The sequence below is a fragment of the Bufo bufo genome, chromosome 2 (genome assembly GCF_905171765.1).
Source record: "Bufo bufo chromosome 2, aBufBuf1.1, whole genome shotgun sequence".
NCBI lineage: Eukaryota > Metazoa > Chordata > Amphibia > Anura > Bufonidae > Bufo > Bufo bufo.
This window is the reverse complement of record NC_053390.1, coordinates 574,492,035-574,514,228: the sequence shown is the minus strand read 5'-3', so window position 1 is coordinate 574,514,228 and position 22,194 is coordinate 574,492,035. Positions and strand designations below refer to the sequence as shown.

The window sequence follows — 22,194 nt, the reverse complement described above, 5'->3', positions numbered from 1 at the left end:
GGCGACAATGTAACCGCCAATAATCAACAATTAAGTTTACTGACAGTAAGGCTGTGCCGGTGTCATAAAGAGGACACAACAGTGTGACAGGCGTAACAGCAGTATTGACTGGTTGTAATGGACTGTCAGAAATGCAGCAAAGGCCGCAAATGTAGTATCTTGCACAAAATGTGTGTTTTTTTAAAACCACAATAGAACAGCAGTATTTAACGCTTGTATAGGACTGTCAGAAATGCAGCAAAGGCCGCAAATGTAGTATCTTGCACAAAATGTGTGTTTTTTTAAAACCAGAATATAACAGCAGTATTGACTGGTTGTATTGGACTGTCAGAAATGCAGCAAAGGCCGCAAATGTAGTATCTTGCACAAAATGGGTGTTTTTTTAAAACCAGAATATAACAGCAGTATTTAACGCTTGTATTGGACTGTCAGAAATGCAGCAATGGCCGCAAAAATAAGATTTTTTCACCCACAGTTAAACAGATGGATTTACTGATTTTATTTCACTATCATATTTGAAGTGCAGGCCAAAAAGGGTACTTTATGGCCAAAAATAAATGTTTTTTTTTACCCACAATGTCCCAGTTGTATTCACTGATTCTATTTCAAAATAGAGTGCAGGCCGCAAAGGTACTTTCTGACAAAAAAAAATATATATTTTTTTTTCACCCACAGTGAAAGAGATGGATTTACTGATTCTATTTCACTATCAGATTTGCAGTGCAGGCCGCAAAGGTACTTTATGGGGAAAAAAAATGATTTTTTCACCCACAATTAAACAGATGGATTTAACTTCACTATCACAAATGCAGTCCTGCACTGCATTTGTGATAGTAAAAGAAAATCAGTTAAATCAATCCATCTGTTTAATTGTGGGTGAAAAAATTATATTCACATGTACTTTTTAGCAAATAAAAAATAATTTGTCCCCACAGAACAGATGGATTTACTTGGATTGTACTTTACAGAAAATGTGAATATGTCACCCCCTTGGTCCCTGAACTCACAGAAGGATTACCTATATTATTTTCCCTTCTCCTGGCACATATGCAGTGCAGGTGCACTTAAAAAATAGGTATATGTTGCCCACTGAACTAAAAGAACAGGTTTAAATTATTGTCCCTAGCACATATGTAGTGATGGTGCACTGAACGTGCACAAAATGGCCGCCGACGCCCACCTAACTAACAGACGGATAAAACTTATTTTTCTGTGTCACTGGGCTCAGGGCAGGGTACAAAAATGTTGCACTGCACCCATGTGACTCCAGCTTATATAGTGGCTGGGTCACATGCTGCACTGGCCAATCACAGCCATGCCATTAGTAGGCATGGCTGTGATGACTTCTAAGGGCACACAAGTTAAACGCTTGTTGATTGGCTGGCCTGCAGCCTTTCAAAAAGCACCATTAAATCGCCGAACACCGAACCCGAACTTTTACTGAAATGTTCGGGTCCGGGGTCAAAAAATCCTAAAGTTCGGCACGGGTTTACTCAACCCTACTGATGAGCAGTTTTCTTCACCCGCCTACTGAAGAAACTACTAACCAGCAGCAGCAGGTAGACATAGAGAAGAACCTGAACCAGTAGGTTGTGGCATACTTGGAGTGCACCCTGCCAACCCACATCGAAGATCCCCTGGACTACTGGGCAGCCAAACTCTATTTGTGGCCACAACTGTCCGAGTTTGCCCTGGACAAGCTTACCTGCCCAGCCAGCAGTGTGGCATCAGAGCAGGTGTTTAGTGCAGCAGGGGCCATAGTTACCCCAAGGAAATCTTGCTTGTCCATCCAAAATGTTAAGAAACTGACCTTTGTGAAGATGAATCAGGCGTGGATCAGACAGGTTTTTCAAACACCAATGCCTGATGCATCAGTCTAGATAATTCATGGTGCCTCACCTACACTTTGACAAAAGAGACCGGTTTCTTCTTGATACCTGCTTCAGCTACTATTCTGATGTTGCCACCCGCCTGATGCCACACATCTGATGCCAAGTGCTCCTTCTTACGCCCACCGTCATCAGCAAGTACGGTAATTGCCACCCACCTCCCACTATGTCACTGGTCCACTCTGTGGTCTCCTCATGCTGCTGCCACCTCACCACTCTGTGGTCTCCTCATGCTGCTGCCACATCACTAGTCTGTGGTCTCCTCATGCTGCTGCCAGCTCACCACTATGTCACTGGGCCGCTCTATGGTTTCCTCATGCTGCTGCCACCTTAACACTATGTCACTGGGCCACTCTGTGGTCTCCTCATGCTGCTTCCACCTCACCACTCTGTGGTCTCCTCATGCTGCTGTCACCTCACTACTATGTCACTGGGCAACTCTGTGGTCTTCTGATGCTGCTGCCACCTCACTACTATGTCACTGGGCAACTCTGTAGTCTCCTCATGCTGCTGCCACCTCACCACTCTGTCATTGGGCCACTCTGTGTTCTCCACATGCTGCTGCTACCTCACCACTCTGTCACTGTGCCATTCTGTGGACTTCTCATGCTGTTCCCACACTCCCTACTACAAGACTGGGCCACTATTTTGCCTTTTTGGCGTGGTTGATATCATCATGTATTTGACCCTTCTTCTGATCTGTCAGAAGGAAGGAAAAATGAGATGCACAACAGATCCTATCTATGTAGCAGCTGTAAGGCCTGTATGACATGGTCCCTATTTTGCATCAGAATTGGCTTATGATTTGGCAGCCAAAAACAGGAGTGGGTACAAAACACAGAAGACATGCAAAGATTCTATTCACGTGTCATCTCTGTTTTGGATCCACTCCGTGTTTTTTTGCTTTAGCAATACTGATGGATTACTGATCAAATGCTGACCGAGTGACAGTATCCATTTTTTGGGGATAATTATTCTGACAGATCAGAGGCAGGGCAAAATAATCAGTGACATCAACACATACTGCAATTTTCATGTGAGGTGTAAAAAAAGGAAAATAAAAACACAATGTCATTTTTTTAGTCACCTTGTACCCTTCCCTGAAAAATTTAATGACAATGATCAAAAAGGCGGTACTACCACAAAAATAGTACCAACACCTTTACACAGTTCCATGGGTGGAAATTTTAAAAAGTTCTGGCTGTCAGAAAATGGCGAATGGCGATGCAAAGACATTTTTGAAAATTGTAAAAAGTTTTTTTAGTTTTTTTTAAGTAGTAAAACAAAAACTATACAAATCTGTTATTGCTGTATTTGTATTGACCTACAGAATGAGGATGTCATGTCATTTTTAGTGCACAGTGAACACCGTAATATCAAAATAAAAATAAAAAACTTGGGGAAATTTTTTTCATTTCACCCCACAAAGAATTTTTTTTCTCATTTTCCAATACAAGACATGATAAATTCAATGGTGCCATTAAAAACACAATATGCAAAAAATAAGCCCTATCACAGCTATCTGAATGAAAATTTTTAAAAGTTATAGTTCTAGGAATGTGGGGAGGAAAAAACAGATGCAGAAACAAAAATGGGCTTTGTCTTGAAAAATTGCCAATAATTTAGCTGGAGCTCTATTTAGCTACTGTGAAAATTAATAGAACTAAACCTAGCACTTACCTTAGCTATTTTAACAGCAGAGCCATATCCAGTGGCAAATCCACAGCCAATGAGGCAGACCTTATCCAGCGGTGCATCTTGGTTTATCTTAACAACCGAAATTTCATCAACCACTGTGTATTCGGTAAAAGTGCTGGTATTTGAAAAGTTATGAACAGGTTTCCCCTTGCAGGTAAATCTGGTGGTGTTGTCCGCTAGCACTTCATTATATTTCCCAAGCCTGTTTAAGAAATGGAAGGAAATAATTAACAACTACTTTCTGTATTGTACTTGTCCCATGTTGGACATTTTGGGCATATTGCTATTAAAGGGAATCTGTCACCTATTTTGACCATATAAAACCGTTAACATAGCAATGTGCAATAAATTACCTTCATTCCAGCATGTGTCCTCTTTCTTTTATTCAACTTTTCACTCAGATGAAAAAGCGATTTTTCTGATATGTAAATGAAGTCTCAAGGTGCCCAGAGGGGAGTTATTACTCTGCTCTAGTGCCCAGCAACGCCCCCCTGCAGTGCCCAGCCCGCCTTTCTTCCAAGCCCAGCACGCCTCCTAAGAAATAAATGTACTCCCACATCCTTGCCGAACGGCGCCGGCCCCCTCCACTACGTCATGTAATTTATTCACTCGCTTTTTCATCTGAGTGAAAAGTTGAATAAAAGATAGAAGACACATGCTGGAATGAAGGTACTTTATTGCACATTGCTATGTTAACGGTTTTATATGGTCAAAATAGGTGACAGATTCCAAGTAAATAAATTGCAGCCTAATAAAATATTAAACTTCTAAATGCAAGTTTAAATCAATTTTATCAGTACTAGATGTATTGTAATGTGAACACAAAACAGACTACAATATTTTAAAAATCACAATGAATTTATATACTTAGCCAGGGCTGAAATATAGAGAAGACACCCATTACGTGTGCCAAAGGGACTCCATCATTGATAAAGGAGTATGAGAAAATTTCAAAAACCAAATTTTTTAAGGACCAGGTCAGTTATCAAGTCACTTTGCGGCGCTTACATATTAGAAATCACCCATAAATCACCCCATTTTAGAAACTACGTCCCTAAAGTTATTCAAAACTGATTTTACAAACTCGGTTAACCCTTTAGGTGTCCCACAAGAATTAAAGAAGAATTTAGCAGATTTTCAATTTTAATCCATTTTTCCTGCAACACATTAAGGGTTAGCAGCAAAACAAAACTCAATGTTTATTACCCTGATGCTGTAGTTTACAGAAACACCACATATGTGCTCACAAACTGATGTATGAGCACACAGGAGGTGTCAGAGTGGAAGGAGCACCATATGGCTTTTGGAGAGCGGATTTAGCTGGAATTGTAATTGTGAGCTATGTCGCAGATGAAGACACCCTGTGATGACCCTACAGTAGAAACCCCCAAAAAGTTACCCCATTTTGGAAACTTCACCCCTCAACGGATCCTTCAAGGTGTGTAGTGAGTATTTTGACCTCAAAGGTGTTTCCCAAAATTAGGAAAAACTTGGCAGTGAAAATGAAAAATTGCAATTTTTTCAAGAAAAAGTTGCTTTACACCCACATTTTTCACTTTCCCAAAGGGTAACAGAACAAAATGCACCCCACATTTTGTTCCCCATTTCTACACTAACACTACCTAAAATTGATTTCTAACACTAAATATATTTTTTTCACCCGCAAAAAAAGAAAACTGAGCTCAAAAGCGACCAGTAAAAAAATATGGTACTTATTGGTGCTCAGGGTTGCAGAACGCACACAAGCTGACGTTCAGTGCGTCCATGCAGACACTGCAGTATAAAATTATTCTGCAGATACAAAAAAAGAAAACGAGCTAAAAATTAACATATATATATATATATATATATATATATATATATATATATATACAGTACAGACCATAAGTTTGGACACACCTTGTCATTCAAAGAGTTTTATTTATTTTCATGACTATGAAAATTGTAGATTCACACTGAAGGCATAAAAACTATGAATTAACACATGTGGAATTATATACATAACAAACAAGTGTGAAACAACTGAAAATATGTCATATTCTAGGTTCTTCAAAGTAGCCACCTTTTGCTTTGATTACTGCTTTGTACACTCTTGGCATTCTCTTGATGAGCTTCAGGAGGTAGTCCCCTGTAATGGTTTTCACTTCACAGGTGTGCCCTGTCAGGTTTAATAAGTGGGATTTCTTGCCTTATAAATGGGGTTGGGACCATCAGTGGCGTTGAGGAGATGTCAAGTGAATACACAGCTGATAGTCCTACTGAATAGACTGTTAGAATTTGTATTATGGCAAGAAAAAAGCAGCTAAGTAAAGAAAAACGAGTGGCCATCATTACTTTAAGAAATTAAGGTCAGTCAGTCAGCTGAAAAATTGGGAAAACTTTGAAAGTAAGGGCTATTTGACCATGAAGGAGAGTGATGGGGTGCTGCGCCAGATGACCTGGCCTCCACAGTCACTGGACCTGAACCCAATCGAGATGGTTTGGGGTGAGCTGGACCACAGAGTGAAGGCAAAAGGGCCAACAAGTGCTAAGCATCTCTGGGAACTCCTTCAAGCCTGTTGGAAGACCATTTCAGGGGACTACCTCTTGAAGCTCATCAAGAGAATGCCAAGAGTGTGAAAAGCAGTAATCAAAGCAAAAGGTGGCTACTTTGAAGAACCTAGAATATGACATATTTTCAGTTGTTTCACACTTGTTTGTTATGTATATAATTCCACATGTGTTAATTCATAGTTTTGATGCCTTCATAGTCATGAAAATAAAGAAAACTCTTTGAATGAGAAGGTGTGTCCAAACTTTTGGTCTGTACTGTATATATATACACACACACACAAGTGGGTATAAAAAGTCTACACACCCCTGTTAAAATGTCAGGTTTCTGTGATGTAAAAAAAATAAGACAAAGATAAATCATTTCAGAACTTTTTCCACCTTTAATGTGACCTATAAACTGTACAACTCAATTGAAAAACAAACTGAAATATTTTAGGTAGAGGGAAGAAAAAATATAAAAATAAAATAATATGGTTGCATAAGTGTGCACACCCTTAAACTAATACTTTGTTGAAGCACCTTTTGATTTTATTACAGCACTCAGTCTTTTTAGGTATGAGTCTATCAGCATGGCACACTTTGCAAAAACACTCCAAATCTGTCAGATTGCGAGGGCATCTCCTGTGCACAGCCCTCTTCAGATCACCCCACAGATTTTCAATCGGATTCAGGTCTGGGCTCTGACTGGGCCATTGCAAAACTTTAATCTTCTTCTGGTGAAGCCATTCCTTTGTTAATTTGGATGTATACTTTGGGTCGTTGTCATGCTGAAAGATGAAGTTCCTCTTCATGTTCAGCTTTCTAGCAGAAGCCTGAAGGTTTTGTGCCAATATTGACTGGTATTTGGAACTGTTAATAATTCCCTCTAGCATAACTAAGGCCCCAGTTCCAGCTGAAGAAAAACAGCCCCAAAGCATGATGCTGCCACCACCATGCTTCACTGTGGGTATGGTGTTCTTTTGGTGATGTGCAGTGTTGTTTTTGCGCCAAACATATCTTTTGAAATTATGGCCAAAAAGTTCAACCTTGGTTTCATCAGACCATAAAACCTTTTCCCACATGCTTTTGGGAGACTTCAGATGTGTTTTTGCAAAATGTAGCCTGGCTTGGATGTTTTTCTTCGTAAGAAAAGGCTTTTGTCTTGCCACTCTACCCCATAACCCAGACATATGAAGAATACGGGAGATTGTTGTCACATGTACCACACAGCCAGTACTTGCCAGATATTCCTGCAGCTCCTTTAATGTTGCTGTAGGCTTCTTTTCTTCTGGTCTTTTCATCAATTTTGGAGGGACATCCAGTTCTTGGTAATGTCACTGTTGTGCCATATTTTTTCCACTTGATGATGACTGACTTCACTGTGTTCCATGGTATATCTAATGCCTTGAAAATTCTTTTGTACCCTTCTCCTGACTGATACCTTTTAACAATTAGATCCCTGTGATGTTTTGGAAGCTCTCTGTGGACCATGGCTTTTGCTGTGGGATGCGACTAAGAACATTTCAGGAAAGACCAATTAGAGCAGCTGAACTTTATTTGGGGTTAATCAGAGGCACTTTAAATGATGGCAGGTGTATGCTGACTCCTATTTAACATGATTTTGAATGTGATTGCTTAATTATGAACACAGCTACATCCCCAGTTATAAGAGGGTGTGCACACTTATGCAACCACATTATTTAAAAAAAAAATGTCTTCCCTTCACCTAAAAGATTTCAGTTTGTTTTTCAATTGAGTGGTACAGTTTGTAGGTCACATTAAAGGTGGCAACATTTCTGAAATGATTTATCTTTGTCTAATTTTTTTACATCACAGAAACCTGACATTTTAACAGGGGTGTGTAGACTTTTTATATCCACTGTATGTATGTATGTATATATATATATACACTGCTCAAAAAAATAAAGGGAACACTTAAACAACACAATGTAACTCCAAGTCAATCACACTTCTGTGAAATCAAACTGTCCACTTAGGAAGCAACACTGAGTGACAATCAATTTCACATGCTGTTGTGAAAATGGGATAGACAACAGGTGGAAATTATAGGCAATTAGCAAGAAACCCCCAATAAAGGAGTGGTTCTGCAGGTGGTGACCACAAACAACTTCTCAGTTCCTATGCTTCCTGCCTGATGTTTTGGTCACTTTTGAATGCTGGCGGTGCTTTCACTCTAGTGGTAGCATGAGACGGAGTCTACAACCCACACAAGTGGCTCAGGTAGTGCAGCTTATCCAGGATGGCACATCAATGCGAGCTGTGGCAAGAAGGTTTGCTGTGTCTGTCAGCGTAGTGTCCAGAGCATGGAGGCACTACCAGGAGACAGGCCAGTACATCAGGAGACATGGAGGAGGCCGTAGGAGGGCAACAACCCAGCAGCAGGACCGCTACCTCCGTCTTTGTGCAAGGAGGAACAGGAGGAGCACTGCCAGAGCCCTGCAAAATGACCTCCAGCAGGCCACAAATGTGCATGTGTCTGCTCAAACGGTCAGAAACAGACTCCATGAGGGTGATATGAGGGCCCGACGTCCACAGGTGGGGGTTGGGCTTACAGCCCAACACCGTGCAGGACGTTTGGAATTTGCCAGAGAACACCAAGATTGGCAAGTTCGCCACTGGCGCCCTGTGCTCTTCACAGATGAAAGCAGGTTCACACTGAGCACATGTGACAGACGTGACAGAGTCTTGAGATGCCGTGGAGAACATTCTGCTGCCTGCAACATCCTCCAGCATGACCGGTTTGGCATTGGGTCAGTAATGGTGTGGGGTGGCATTTCTTTGGAGGGCCGCACAGCCCTCCATGTGCTCTCCAGAGGTAGCCTGACTGCCATTAGGTACCGAGATGAGATCCTCAGACCCCTTGTGAGACCATATGCTGGTGCGGTTGGCCCTGGGTTCCTCCTAATGCAAGACAATGCTAGACCTCATGTGGCTGGAGTGTGTCAGCAGTTCCTGCAAGACGAAGGCATTGATGCTATTGACTGGCCCGCCCGTTCCCCAGACCTGAATCCAATTGAGCACATCTGGGACATCATGTCTCGCTCTATCCACCAACGTCACATTGCACCACAGACTGTCCAGGAGTTGGCAGATGCTTTAGTCCAGGTCTGGGAGGAGATCCCTCAGGAGACCGTCCGCCACCTCATCAGGAGCATGCACAGGCGTTGTAGGGAGGTCATACATGCACGTGGAGGCCACACACACTACTGAGCCTCATTTTGACTTGTTTTAAGGACATTACATCAAAGTTGGATCAGCCTGTAGTGTGTTTTTCCACTTTAATTTTGAGTGTGACTCCAAATCCAGACCTCCATGGGTTGAAAAATTTGATTTCCATGTTTTAATTTTTGTGTGATTTTGTTGTCAGCACATTCAACTATGTAAAGAACAAAGTATTTCAGAAGAATGTTTAATTAATTCAGATCTAGGATGTGTTATTTTTGTGTTCCCTTTATTTTTTTGAGCAGTGTATATATATATATATATATATATATATATATATATATATGTACAGTCGTGGCCAAAAGTTTTGAGAATTACATAAATATTGGAAATTGGAAAAGTTGCTGCTTAAGTTTTTATAATAGCAATTTGCATATACTCCAGAATGTTATGAAGAGTGATCAGATGAATTGCATAGTCCTTCTTTGCCATGAAAATTAACTTAATCCCAAAAAAACCTTTCCACTGCATTTCTTTGCTGTCATTAAAGGACCTGCTTAGATCATTTCAGTAATCGTCTTGTTAACTCAAGTGAGAATGTTGACGAGCACAAGGCTGGAGATCATTATGTCAGGCTGATTGGGTTAAAATGGCAGACTTGACATGTTAAAAGGAGGGTGATGCTTGAAATCATTGTTCATCCATTGTTAACCATGGTGACCTGCAAAGAAACGCGTGCAGCCATCATTGCGTTGCATAAAAATGGCTTCACAGGCAAGGATATTGTGGCTACTAAGATTGCACCTCAATCAACAATTTATAGGATCATCAAAAACTTCAAGGAAAGAGGTTCAATTCTTGTTAAGAAGGCTTCAGGGCGTCCAAGAAAGTCCAGCAAGCGCCAGGGTCGTCTCCTAAAGAGGATTCAGCTGCGGGATCGGAGTGCCACCAGTGCAGAGCTTGCTTAGGAATGGCAGCAGGCAGGTGTGAGAGCATCTGCGCGCACAGTGAGGCGAAGACTTTTGAAAGATGACCTGGTGTCAAGAAGAGCAGCAAAGAAGCCACTTCTCTCCAAAAAAAACAACAGGGACAGATTGATCTTCTGCAGAAAGTATGGTGAATGGACTGCTGAGGACTGGGGCAAAGTCATATTTTCCGATGAAGCCTCTTTCCGACTGTTTGGGGCATCTGGAAAAAGGCTTGTCCGGAGAAGAAAAGGTGAGCGCTACCATCAGTCCTGTGTCATGCCAACAGTAAAGAATCCTGAGACCATTCATGTGTGGGGTTGCTTCTCATCCAAGGGAGTGGGCTCACTCACAATTTTGCCCAAAAACACAGCCATGAATAAAGAATGGTACCAAAACACCCTCCAACAGCAACTTCTTCCAACAATCCAACCAAACTGGTGAAGAACAATGCATTTTCCAGCACGATGGAGCACCGTACCATAAGGCAAAAGTGATAACTAAGTGGCTCGGGGACCAAAACGTTGACATTTTGGGTCCATGGCCTGGAAACTCCCCAGATCTTAATCCCATTGAGAACTTGTGGTCAATCCTCAAGAGGCGGGTGGACAAACAAAAACCCACTAATTCTGACAAACTCTAAGAAGTGATTATGAAAGAATGGGTTCCTATCAGTCAGGAATTGGCCCAGAAGTTGATTGAGAGCATGCCCAGTCGAATTGCAGAGGTCCTGAAAAAGAAGCGCCAACACTGCAAATACTGACTCTTTGCATAAATGTCATGTAATTGTCGATAAAAGCCTTTGAAACGTATGAAGTGCGTGTAATTATATTTCACTACATCACAGAAACAACTGAAACAAAAATCTAAAAGCAGTTTAGCAGCAAACTTTGTGAAAACTAATATTTGTGTCATTCTCAAAACTTTTGGCCACGACTGTATATATATATATATATATATATATATATAAAAGCTTCTATTACCTGCACCAACAAAATGAGCCCAGGTGCTGAACAGTGAAGTACGGACTGATCAGCGCTTGGTGTTCACAGTTCGCACACAGAAAAAGTGGTGCAGAGCAGGAAAAAGTCGCAGCAAGCGTGTACAGCACAGAGGGGCACAGGTCCACTCTGCATGCAGTCGCCAGCTAATATGGCTGCATGCAAAGGGATTCTTCGGGTTCCTTCTGATGCTGTAGCGCTGCCATTTGCTGGAGCGTTGGTCCAGCCAATTGCAGTGCTTGCAGGGTAATGCCAAACACTAGAGTCCCCTGCCTGACCTCGGGGGAGACTGGTGCTGACTAGTTCCGCACTGGTCACCTCCACATGACCCCCCACCCCCCACGATCCCCCCTGCAGCTCCATACTGCTTCCGGCACTGCGATGTGCCGGTCTTTATTGACCGGCCAATCACAGCGCTTGGAGCTGAAGGGGGACGCAAATACCTCATGCAACCAGGGGCGTAGCTATAGAGGGTGCAGAGGTAGTTGCTACCGGACCCAGGAGCTTGAGGGGGCCCAAAAACCCTTGTGCCACATAAGACACTGGGATTATAGAAAGTGCATGCTGGTCAATTTACACCTCTGGCTGGAGGGAAGGGGTTAGGTCAAGAATTTAGATTGAGGGGGTGCCCTTTCAATGTTTGCTTCTGGCAGTAGGAAGGCTATGTTCTCCCCTTTCCCTTGCCAACAAGGGAAGGGGGGCCCAAGCTGAACTCTTGCATCCATCGGGGCCCATGAGCCTTTAGCTACGCCCCTGACTGCAACAGTAGTGGTAGGAGTAGCAGCATGGCATGGAACATGCAAGGCAGTATATCAGCTGTTTATGGTTAGTAGTAGTAGTAGCAGATGCGTAAAATTAATAGTAGTTGCAGTAGGGGATTAGCAGCGAAGAGTAGCAGCCATGACGGTGGTGGCAGTGGGCAGGCGGTACATTTTAGGCATGCAGTGAGAGACAGCAGCATGTTGGTGGCAGTGGCATGACGGCAGCAGCAGCCATACAAAACATGATGGTAGACAGGCAGACAGCAACAGTGGCAAGATTGGGTACCGTGAGTAAGCCAAATCGGCCTCAATTCTTTCTGGATCCATGCCTGGTTTATTTTTGACAAAAGTAATATTTAAGAGACTGGTGGAGGACAACTTTGTCCTTTGGGTGAAACCACACATCCTGCTAAGCTGAAAAAGCTCTCTAAGTTTAGACTAAAGCTTGGGCAAGAAAGATTGAAGAGAACATACTGAGCCAGTTCTGGCCCCTTTTACAGTCTGCCTGACCAGAAACCCATGAGGTCAGAAAACAGGGTATCTGCCAGGGAAAGGCCAGAGTCCAGGTAGGATTGAACCTGGTCATTGAGGCAGTAGGCAGAACCACAGGGTCAGCTCTCATCACTAGGCAAATGGACTCTGGCGTCTTCAATCACAGAACAATCCATGTACAGAGGAAGACCAGTGCCATGTTAAAAATTCATATTTATTCCAAATGCATTAAAATCCATTCTCCATAGATAAGCAACAAAGATATATCGGCATATGATGCACTCACTGAGAAACCAAACCTGGTGAGGTGTTTCGGACTGAATGTTCCTTGATCACAACCATGATCACATAGTTCCTTGATCACTACCATGATCACATAGTTCCTTGATCACTACCATGAGGCAGTACAGTAGGTGTCTTTTGTCAGTAGGTGTATTTTGTGACTAAAATAATAGATGGCGGAGGTGCAGTAGACATCGCTTATCTAGACTTTAGTAAGGCTTTTGATACTGTCCCACATAGAAGGCTTATTAATAAATTGCAGTCTTTGGGCTTGGACTCCCATATTGTTGAATGGATTAGGCAGTGGCTGAGGGACAGACAACAGAGGGTTGTAGTCAATGAAGTATATTCAGACCATGGTCTTGTTACCAGTGGGGTACCTCAGGGATCTGTTCTGGGACCCATATTGTTTAATATCTTGATCAGAGAAATTGCAGAAGGCCTCGATGGTAAGGTGTGTCTTTTTGCTGATGACACAAAGATTTGTAACAGGGTTGATGTTCCTGGAGGGCTACACCAAATGGAAAAGGATTTAGGAAAACTAGAGGAATGGTCAAAAATCTGCAAGATAATGCACCTGGGGCGTAAAAACCCAAGAGGAGAATATAAAATCGGTGATACTATTCTGATTTAGATTGTTGTAATAGTGATTTATCCCTAGTGAGACCTCTATGCCTGGCCTGTATTATCAGATAGCTTGAACTCACCAACACTGAGTTTATCCGATTAAGTTGCTTTATTCTGTAGCCAGATAACAGAGTACAGCAGAAACAGATGAATTGTGGAGTTGTGCGGTGTTGTGTGGTCAAAAGATGATGCTTTTGCAAGCTAGCATGAGAATACAAGTGTACCTGTTGAATCCCAGGAGCAGAATGAAGAAAACAGGAAGTGAGGTACACAGAAGAAGGGTGGAGCAAATAAATAAATGATAGAAGATAAGCAGAAAAACAAAGTGCATTACCAAAAACGGCCACTAGATGGAGCATATGACAACATATAGAATATATGAATAGTTCAACTAAATAAACTATATAGATTTAACTGCGTAGCAGCACACTCCCCGCCTGGCATTGAAAATGTCACTATTTAGGGCTCTTTCACACTTGCGTTGTTTTGTTCCGGCATAGAGTTCCGTCGTCGGGGCTCTATGCCGGAAGAATCCTGATCAGGATTATCCCTATGCATTCTGAATGGAGAAATCCGTTCAGGATGCATCAGGATGTCTTCAGTTGCGGACCGGAACGTTTTTTGGCCTGAGAAAATACTGCAGCATGCTGCGCTTTTTGCTCCGGCCACAAATCCTGAACACTTGCCGCAAGGCCGGATCCGGAATTAATGCCCATTGAAAGGCATTAATCCGGATCAGGCCTTAAACTAAACGTCGTTTCGGCGCATTACCGGATCCGACGTTTAGCTTTTTCTGAATGGTTACCATAGCTGCCAGGACGCTAAAGTCCTGTTTGCCATGGTAAAGTGTAGTGGGGAGCGGGGGAGCATTATACTTACCGTCCGTGCGGCTCCCGGGGCACTTCAGAGTGACGTCATGGCGTCCCACGCGCATGGATGACGTGATCGCACGGATCACGTCATCCATGCGCATGGGGTGCTCTGACGTCATTCTGGAGCGCCCCGGGAGCCGCACGGACGGTAAGTATACTGCTCCCCACTACTACTACGGCAACCAGGACTTTAATAGCGTCCTGGCTGCCATAGTAACACTGAACGCATTTTGAAGATGGATCCGTCTTCAAATGCTTTCAGTTCACTTGCGGTGTTACGGATCCGGCGGGCACTTTCGGCAAATGGAGTACACGACGGATCCGGACAACGCAAGTGTGAAAGAGGCCTTAAACATAACGGTAGTTATATGATTGCAAATAAACAACAGTAATTTGCTTGATGTCCGAGGACCTGAAAAACATAAAGAGAACAGGCATATAATGCAACAACCAAAATGCAAGACTTCAAATGTAAAAAGTAAAATTCACACACTTCTTGCTTGAAGTTTCAGGTAGGATTCAGCAGCCTAGGCAATAAGTTCATTCTCCAAAGGATAAGAGCAGAACAAGTTCCGTGATAGGCCTGATGAAAGTCTTTATAGTCCCTTGTCTTGCAACTTTCACCTCCACCTTGCGTACCTTACCCCTTTCATGGTAGTACCGTATGAGCAGAGTGGTGATATGGTGGCAAGCAGGTATTATGAGAGGATTCTGTTCTTGTTCTCCCAATTCAGCCTTGTTTAAACGTTCACCAACTTTTAACATATCATCATTGTCAATGAATGGTTTCAGGTTAGCAATTGGACTGTGATTTGGAATGTCCCTCTTGTCACGGATACATTTAATTTCAGAGCCAAAGACATCCTGTTGTACACTGCGTATTATGATCATTTCACCTTTTGCAATGTCCTTTGCAGAAAGAGGCTTTTGACATGCGTGCCAACCTTGACATTGAACATCCGTGGACTTTGTGTGAAAGCAGTGTGCGATATGGACTAACCTTGCGAGGGTGCCTACAAGCTTTATCCACTTGGAAAAACATTGAAAGCGTTGACAGCCCAAGACGAGTCTTTGTTCAGTTCTGGTGACGAGGGTTGTAACTTCAGGACGAATCTCTGGATCCTTGTCAGGTTCTAGAAGACCGAAGACGTCAGCTGTGGTCTCTTCTGTGTGATCCAGCAGGAATTCAGGACCTGTTAACTAGGAAGAATTTGAAAATACACTTGCAGATACTGGCCTAGTAGCATGATATGCAGGATTAATTTCAGATGGGACATAATGCCATTGTTCAGGTTTAGATGATTTCCTGATTCTTTCTACATGGTTGCTGAAGCAGACATAGATTGTGTGAACTGGGTATCTTAAAACATAGCTTTTACTATATACATTAAAATAGGTATAAATTGCACCACATTGCTGTGAGACAAAAATGACACTTTGACAAAAGCGCCACTAACTCATGTCACTAAGTGAGTGAAAAAAAGAAATAAATGGGTGGATCTTACCACGTCTTGTAGGGAGATCCACACCTAGTGGCGATTTGTCCTTTTGTGAGGTGGCAGAAGGACACTGGTGACCGGTGCACTTGTGTTAACGGCATAAATTGTTCTCCTATTTTACCATCATATAAATCCCTACCTAAAAGGAGGGCTGGGGGCTGAACTGTTTACCTGCCTATCAGACACAGAGCACCCGCCCCGAAAGGGGCGACCCCATACGGAACCTTTCCCTCTATATGGGCCTAATCCTAAATTGTACCCTGTTTATAAAGCCCTACATGCCATGTTTCATTCTGATTTGCCAGAACTCATCAGGGGACTTCAAAGAACATTCAGGGTTAACTAGAAAGGGAAATCCAAAAATCCACGGAATATTGGTCACTTACAATCCTGAGTGACGGATTATATATAGCAAAGTATTGGGATTATATGTTAGTATCTACTTACTAGAATCGAAGGTAAGTTCCCCATCGTATTCTATGGATGGATAGTCAGTGGCTCATATCCATGCTAGGTATAGGGAAGTGTCCCATATAGACCTATGTCTCGCCGCAATTGGTGGTGATTTGGGAGCGCAACTATTTCTGGTCACTCCCTCCTATATATACTCTGTGTCCGGCTGGTTCAACCCCCAATTACCTACATCACCTGGCTCAAGTGGCGCGAACACCTTGCTCCGCGTCTGGAACGCACGCAGTCTGCGTGCGTTCCACAGTGCCGGAAGTAGGAATCATGTGATCCCGGGTTGCCGGAAGTGGGGTGGAAACCTGCGTGTAAGCGTCGCTCGCCGCTTAGCAACATCGCGACTAGTACACACAGTGCCCACGTGTGCCGCCAATGAGGTTTTGACAGCTGGTAAATAATCGCAGAATCATTAGGTGGATATTAACAGAACAGAATGGCTGAATACATTCAAAGATACCGATTAAGTGGAGTATACAGCAAGCGATTAGTCAATAATCATTCAGGTGTCACAAAGAGGCATTCTAAGGGAAGCATTATAAGGAAGGGAAGGACGAGGCAGCCTTGATTGAAATGAAGCTGCTGTAGTTCAACTGCTCATTAAGTCCTAAGGGGTGGGTGGTCTTGAGGTAAAAAATCTATTTTGCCTCACACTGGAGGATTTTTCTGTCCAAATCACCCCGTCTCACTCCTGGCTTAATCTTCTCAATGCCCATAAACGAGAGGCAATCTGTCCTCCCCGTGTTCAGCTCTGACATGTCGCGAGACAGACGTGTTTCTAGCATTTTTTATATCACCTATTTGTTCACCTATCCTCCTCCTTAGTTCTCTTGTTGTTTTGCCCACGTAATCTTTACCACAGTCACAGGTGATCTTATAGACCACTCCTGTGGTTTTGCAATTAATGAAATCCCTGACCGTGTACGTCTTACAGGTGTTACTACTCTTAAATGTTTTTGCATTAGTCATATAGCTACACGCCATGCATCCTCCGCATCCATAGTTGCCATAGATGCCTCTCTCTAGCCACATTTTATTTGTGGGTGCTGGTGTAAAGTGGCTATTAACCATCAGATCACGAACACTCCTACCACGCCTGTACGTGATACTGGGGTACTCTTTAATGACTTTACAAATATCCGAGTCCATCCTCAGCACATGCCAGTGCCTAGAGATGATCTCCCTTATTGCAGTAGAGGATCCATTAAACATACTGATAAGGCGAATTTCTCTTTTATTCGCTTGAGAGTAAACCCCCGTTGGTTGTTCAATTTTAGGGGTAAGAAGGGAAACACGGTCACAGTTGAGGGCTGCTTGATAGTCCGGTGTCAATATACCCGCCGGGTAACCTCGGTCCATAAATCTGGTTCTTAGGTCATCGGCCTGTTGTACAAAATCAGAGCGTCTGGAGCAATTCCTCCTTAGCCGCAGATATTGACCTCGGGGGATCCCTCTCTTGAGGGGGAAAGGATGACTACTCTCCCACCTCAAGAGAGTGTTGGTAGAGGTAGGCTTACGATAAATTGAAGTGTCAAGGGTACCGCTATGATTCTGGATGACACATATGTCAAGGAAGGGGAGTTGTGTTGGATGACATTCAGATGAAAAATGGAGGCCTATGTCATTGTCATTTAAGCTTTTGGCCCATGTAGAGAATGTCTCCAAGCTCCCCTTCCAAATGCCAAATATGTCATCTATAAAATGTGCCCACATTTGGACCCGCTGTAGCTCTGGTGTTAGTTCATCTCTGAACACCAACGTATTCTCCCACCAGCCCAGGAACAGATTTGCGTACGATGGGGCACAAGGGCTACCCATCGCCGTGCCCCTGAGCTGGTAGTAGAATCGGCCATTAAACAGGAAGTAGTTCCTCTTGACTGAAAACTTTTCGGATGGCGTACTGTATATGTCACAGAAAACAATACACTATGGACACTAGATTAGGCCCAGATTATTTAAATTTACACTAAAGAAACAGTTTTCGGATGAAGTACTGTATATGTCACGGATTTGTATTACACGCACACACTACAGAGACAGTAGATGAGGACTGGCCCCTGATTATTTAAATTTACGCTAAAGAAACAGTTTTCGGATGGAGTACTGTATATGTCACGGATGTGTATTATACGCAGTCTATAGACAATAAATGTGGTGCTGATTATTTTTATTTACGCAAAAAGACAGTCTGCGGATGATGTACAGTATATGTCACTAATAGGTATTAAAGAAAATTATCTTGCTGCTGTCAAACACACACACAGTAGTCTTTGAAAGGACTTTGGGGTCTTTAAAAAGCTTTTGGTAGTAAAAACAGCAAATTTCTCTTCCTGCACTATCTGTCCCTTCCTCAGCACGGATGTCCCTGAGACTGATCAATTTAGCGCAGGTAAAAATATATTGCTGCTCTAAAACACACACACACAGTAGTACTTAAAAGGACTTTTGGGTCTTTGAAAAGCTTTCTTAGAATAAGAAATAAGAATAAGAATTTGAATTACTTTGAATTTCACTCCTTACACTGCCTTTCCCTTCCTACGCTCTGCTGTCCCTGACTATGACTGATCCGAGCACGTGTCATCGGGTGCTATATAGCACCCGATGATGCGTTCCGGCCAGCCAATCACTGTAATGCCAGCAGCCAACATGGCTACTGGCATTACAGTGATGGCAGTACCTACCTGCATGTTTATTGGCTGCTTAGCAGTCGCGAAACGTGTGGGGAGGAGACTCGAGCATGGCGCTCGAGCCCATGGCGGTACTCTGTCGAGTACCGCCATGTGCCGAGCATAGCGATACTCAAGCCGAACCGGTATTCGGCCGAGTATGCTCGCTCATCACTAAAAGTTATGCATCTTGTTAGTAATAATCTCTCTGCTTCATATGTCCTAGTGGATGTAACATTGGGGGAGTCACTTATTGAGAAGGATTTGGGTTTCCTTGTAGATGGTAGATTAAATAACAGCATACAATGTCAATCAGCTGCTTCTAAGGCCACCAGGATATTGTCATGCATTAAACGAGGCATGGCCTCGCAGGGCAGGGATGTAATATTACCACTTTACAAAGCATTGGAGTATGCCGTTCAGTTCTGGGCACCAGTCCATAGAAAGGATGCTCTGCAGCTGGAAAAGTACAGAGGATAGCGACTAAACTGATAAGGGGCATGGAGCGTCTTAGTTAAAAGAAGAAAGATTAAAACAATTAAATGTATTTAGTCTTCAGAAGAGACTTCTAAGGGGGGACATGATTAACCTATACTAATATATAAATATACAAAAATATACAAAAAATACGGTGAAAAACTGTTCCATGTAAAATACCCTCAAAAGTCTTTACTGTGAGAACTATGAATCTGTGGAATAGACTTCCTCAGGACATGGTTACAACAGGAACAGTGGACAGTTGAAAATGTCTAGAAGTCTGAGTCTCACTTTCTTCTGGAATTCGCATCCCCACCTATCCTTTGGTTGAACTTGATGGACCTATGTCTTTTTTCAACTGTATTAACTATGTAACTAAAAGCCATTGAAATCCATTAAAAGTCAGTTAACATTTTCTTGCCATTCTTTATTTAACGCATTAACCATCAAGTTTAGCTCGGCTGCATCTGTATATCAGTTGCTTAGTTGTATAGGAACTAGTCTGAGCAGGAATACACGTTTGCCTGCTCCTAATATGTGCCCTATCAATAAAATACAACGGGGGACATTAATCAAACCAGATACATCAGTTTTGTGGTCTAAAAAAGTTGTAAGTCATGGCAACTGCAATATTTTCCTTTGGTTAGATTTGCAACATTTAGTAATCCTTGCCATTTTTCACAAGTGGTTAAGGGGTAAAAGTGACACTAGACCTAGACCTAGATTATGCCTCATTTACTATGTGCGGCTTTTGCAAAAGTCACAAAAAAATCGCAACCCATGCCAGGCAAACCCCTGGTCGACTTTTACACATAAAGGTGTAAACCACATTATATACAGTATATATATATATATATATTATAAAGGTGCCCCTTTTCATAAATTTGATATAGTCACACAAAGACATACATAAAACTGACACAAAACCAACCTCAAATGATACATTATCCCAAATATGTATATTCTTTGTTTTCTATATTTTCTATATTTCTTTTCTATATTGTCAGCTTGGCCTTTTGTAAGCTATGGTTACTTAAAAAGCTATGATGGGCTTGACCAACTTTATTCTGGCTTTACTGAATAGATTGTTAAAGATTGTTTCTTACATTCAAAGCATCTAATCACCATTTACTTGGGAGATTACCAAAGGCATAGTTTAACGTTCCTGATTCATTAGAATAAGAGTTTCTTGTTGAAAAATTCGGACGAATTTTGATTATGGAATGAGATAGATTTCCAGGCATTCAAAGTTCTTTTGATTCGGGTATAATCAATTCATGCCGTATCGAATCTTATGGTTGATGTGGAATAGCCATATTAAATATTACATATATTCTCCAATAACAAAATACTTACTCTTTTCTGTAGCAAAGATTGGTGTCTGGATTTAGACAACATTTGCATTTTCTACACTGAGGCATAAACAATGGGATGACTTTGTCTCCTGCAAGAAAGAGAATATAGGAAGCATATTGTAAATTTACAGTTGTAGTATGCAAAATTTATTTTAACTGTGCATTTAAGCAGATGATCTATTTTGGCATTTAAAGGAGAACTGCTAAGACAAACATGATTGAAATAAAGTTGCAAGAACAAATAGGTGAAGCCTTTGAAATTCTTTATTGATCACTGCTAGTCTAAATTTGTCCTGGATTTATTTATTTATTACTGCTAATAAAACATGGTTATCTAAAGCAAAATTATAGACAAACACGATCTAACAGTAAATCAATAAAACCAAATTTTAATCATACGTATATTTTATTGAGAACAGTGCAGGGAGAGATTTAATAACCTGTAGGTCCCCTTTTAGTGGCAGTTGTCTCCGAATGTTTCCTGTAGCTGAGAATAAGATTTGCAATGCATTGAGAAGTGATGGCTTACATGCATGGCCTTCTGCAAGCCATGCCACAGCATATTAGAGTTAAGGTACGAACTAGAGATAAGCGAATGGGATCTGAATTGGGTGCAAACCAATTGTACCAAAATCGAAAGTGCTTTAAATGCCAGGAAAATCTCATCAAAAGTTTTTCTCAATAAATTTGATTCTGATGAATCTGAGTTTTTGAAAAAATTCAGTTCGAATCATGATTCTAAAGAATTGATTTTTTTTATCTGTAGTAAGGACTCTTACTATATATTACACCTGCTTATATTACACCTGCAGATGAACGCTAATTAGTGATGATCTGGCAGTGTAATACTGCCACAGATTACCCAATGACTGAGCAAATGCACATTCATTAGTCAGGGATGCTCAACTTGTGGCCCTCCAACTGTTGCAAAACTACAACTCCCAGCATGCCCTAATAGCTTTAGGTTGTCCAGGCATGCTGGGAATTGTAGTTTGGCAACAGCTGGAGGGCCGCGGGTTGGGCATCCCTGCATTAGGTAATTGAAATCTTTTGGCAGGCTTAAAAATCCTTGTTTGTCGGTGGCAGATCATGCTGTATAATCACAATCTGCTGCTGACAAACAATAAATCAGTATGTGGACGGGTGATGGGATTAGTGATCGCTCGACCCTATACTAAGAAGGAGATCGCTGTATGTAATAGCAGCCATCTTCTATGCTAGCCATCAGGCGATTACCAAGAAGTAAAGCTTCCCTCCCGACAATCGCCTGCATAATCTGTAGGTGGAATATAAGCCTTAGCTCTTATGCACACGACCGTAGTTAGCAATTTTTGCGGCTCGGGTGCGGACCCATTCACTTCAATAGAGCCGCAAAAGATGCGGATAGCACTCAGTGTGCTGTCCGCATCCGTTGCACCGTTCCGTGGCCCCGC

The 22,194-nt window shown here is 42.2% G+C and overlaps 1 protein-coding gene across 1 annotated transcript in view; it reads right to left on the bottom strand.

Annotated features, from left to right (window-relative positions):
* Positions 1–22,194, bottom strand: part of LOC120989838 (alcohol dehydrogenase 1-like) — a 128,897-nt gene that overhangs the window by 60,664 nt on the left and 46,039 nt on the right. Inside the window, exons 4-5 of the mRNA XM_040418192.1 lie at positions 20,763–20,850; positions 3,570–3,789 (exon numbers count right to left, since the gene is read on the bottom strand). Of these exons, the coding sequence (XP_040274126.1) occupies positions 3,570–3,789; positions 20,763–20,850 (308 nt within the window). The remainder of the gene's footprint in view (positions 1–3,569; positions 3,790–20,762; positions 20,851–22,194) is intronic.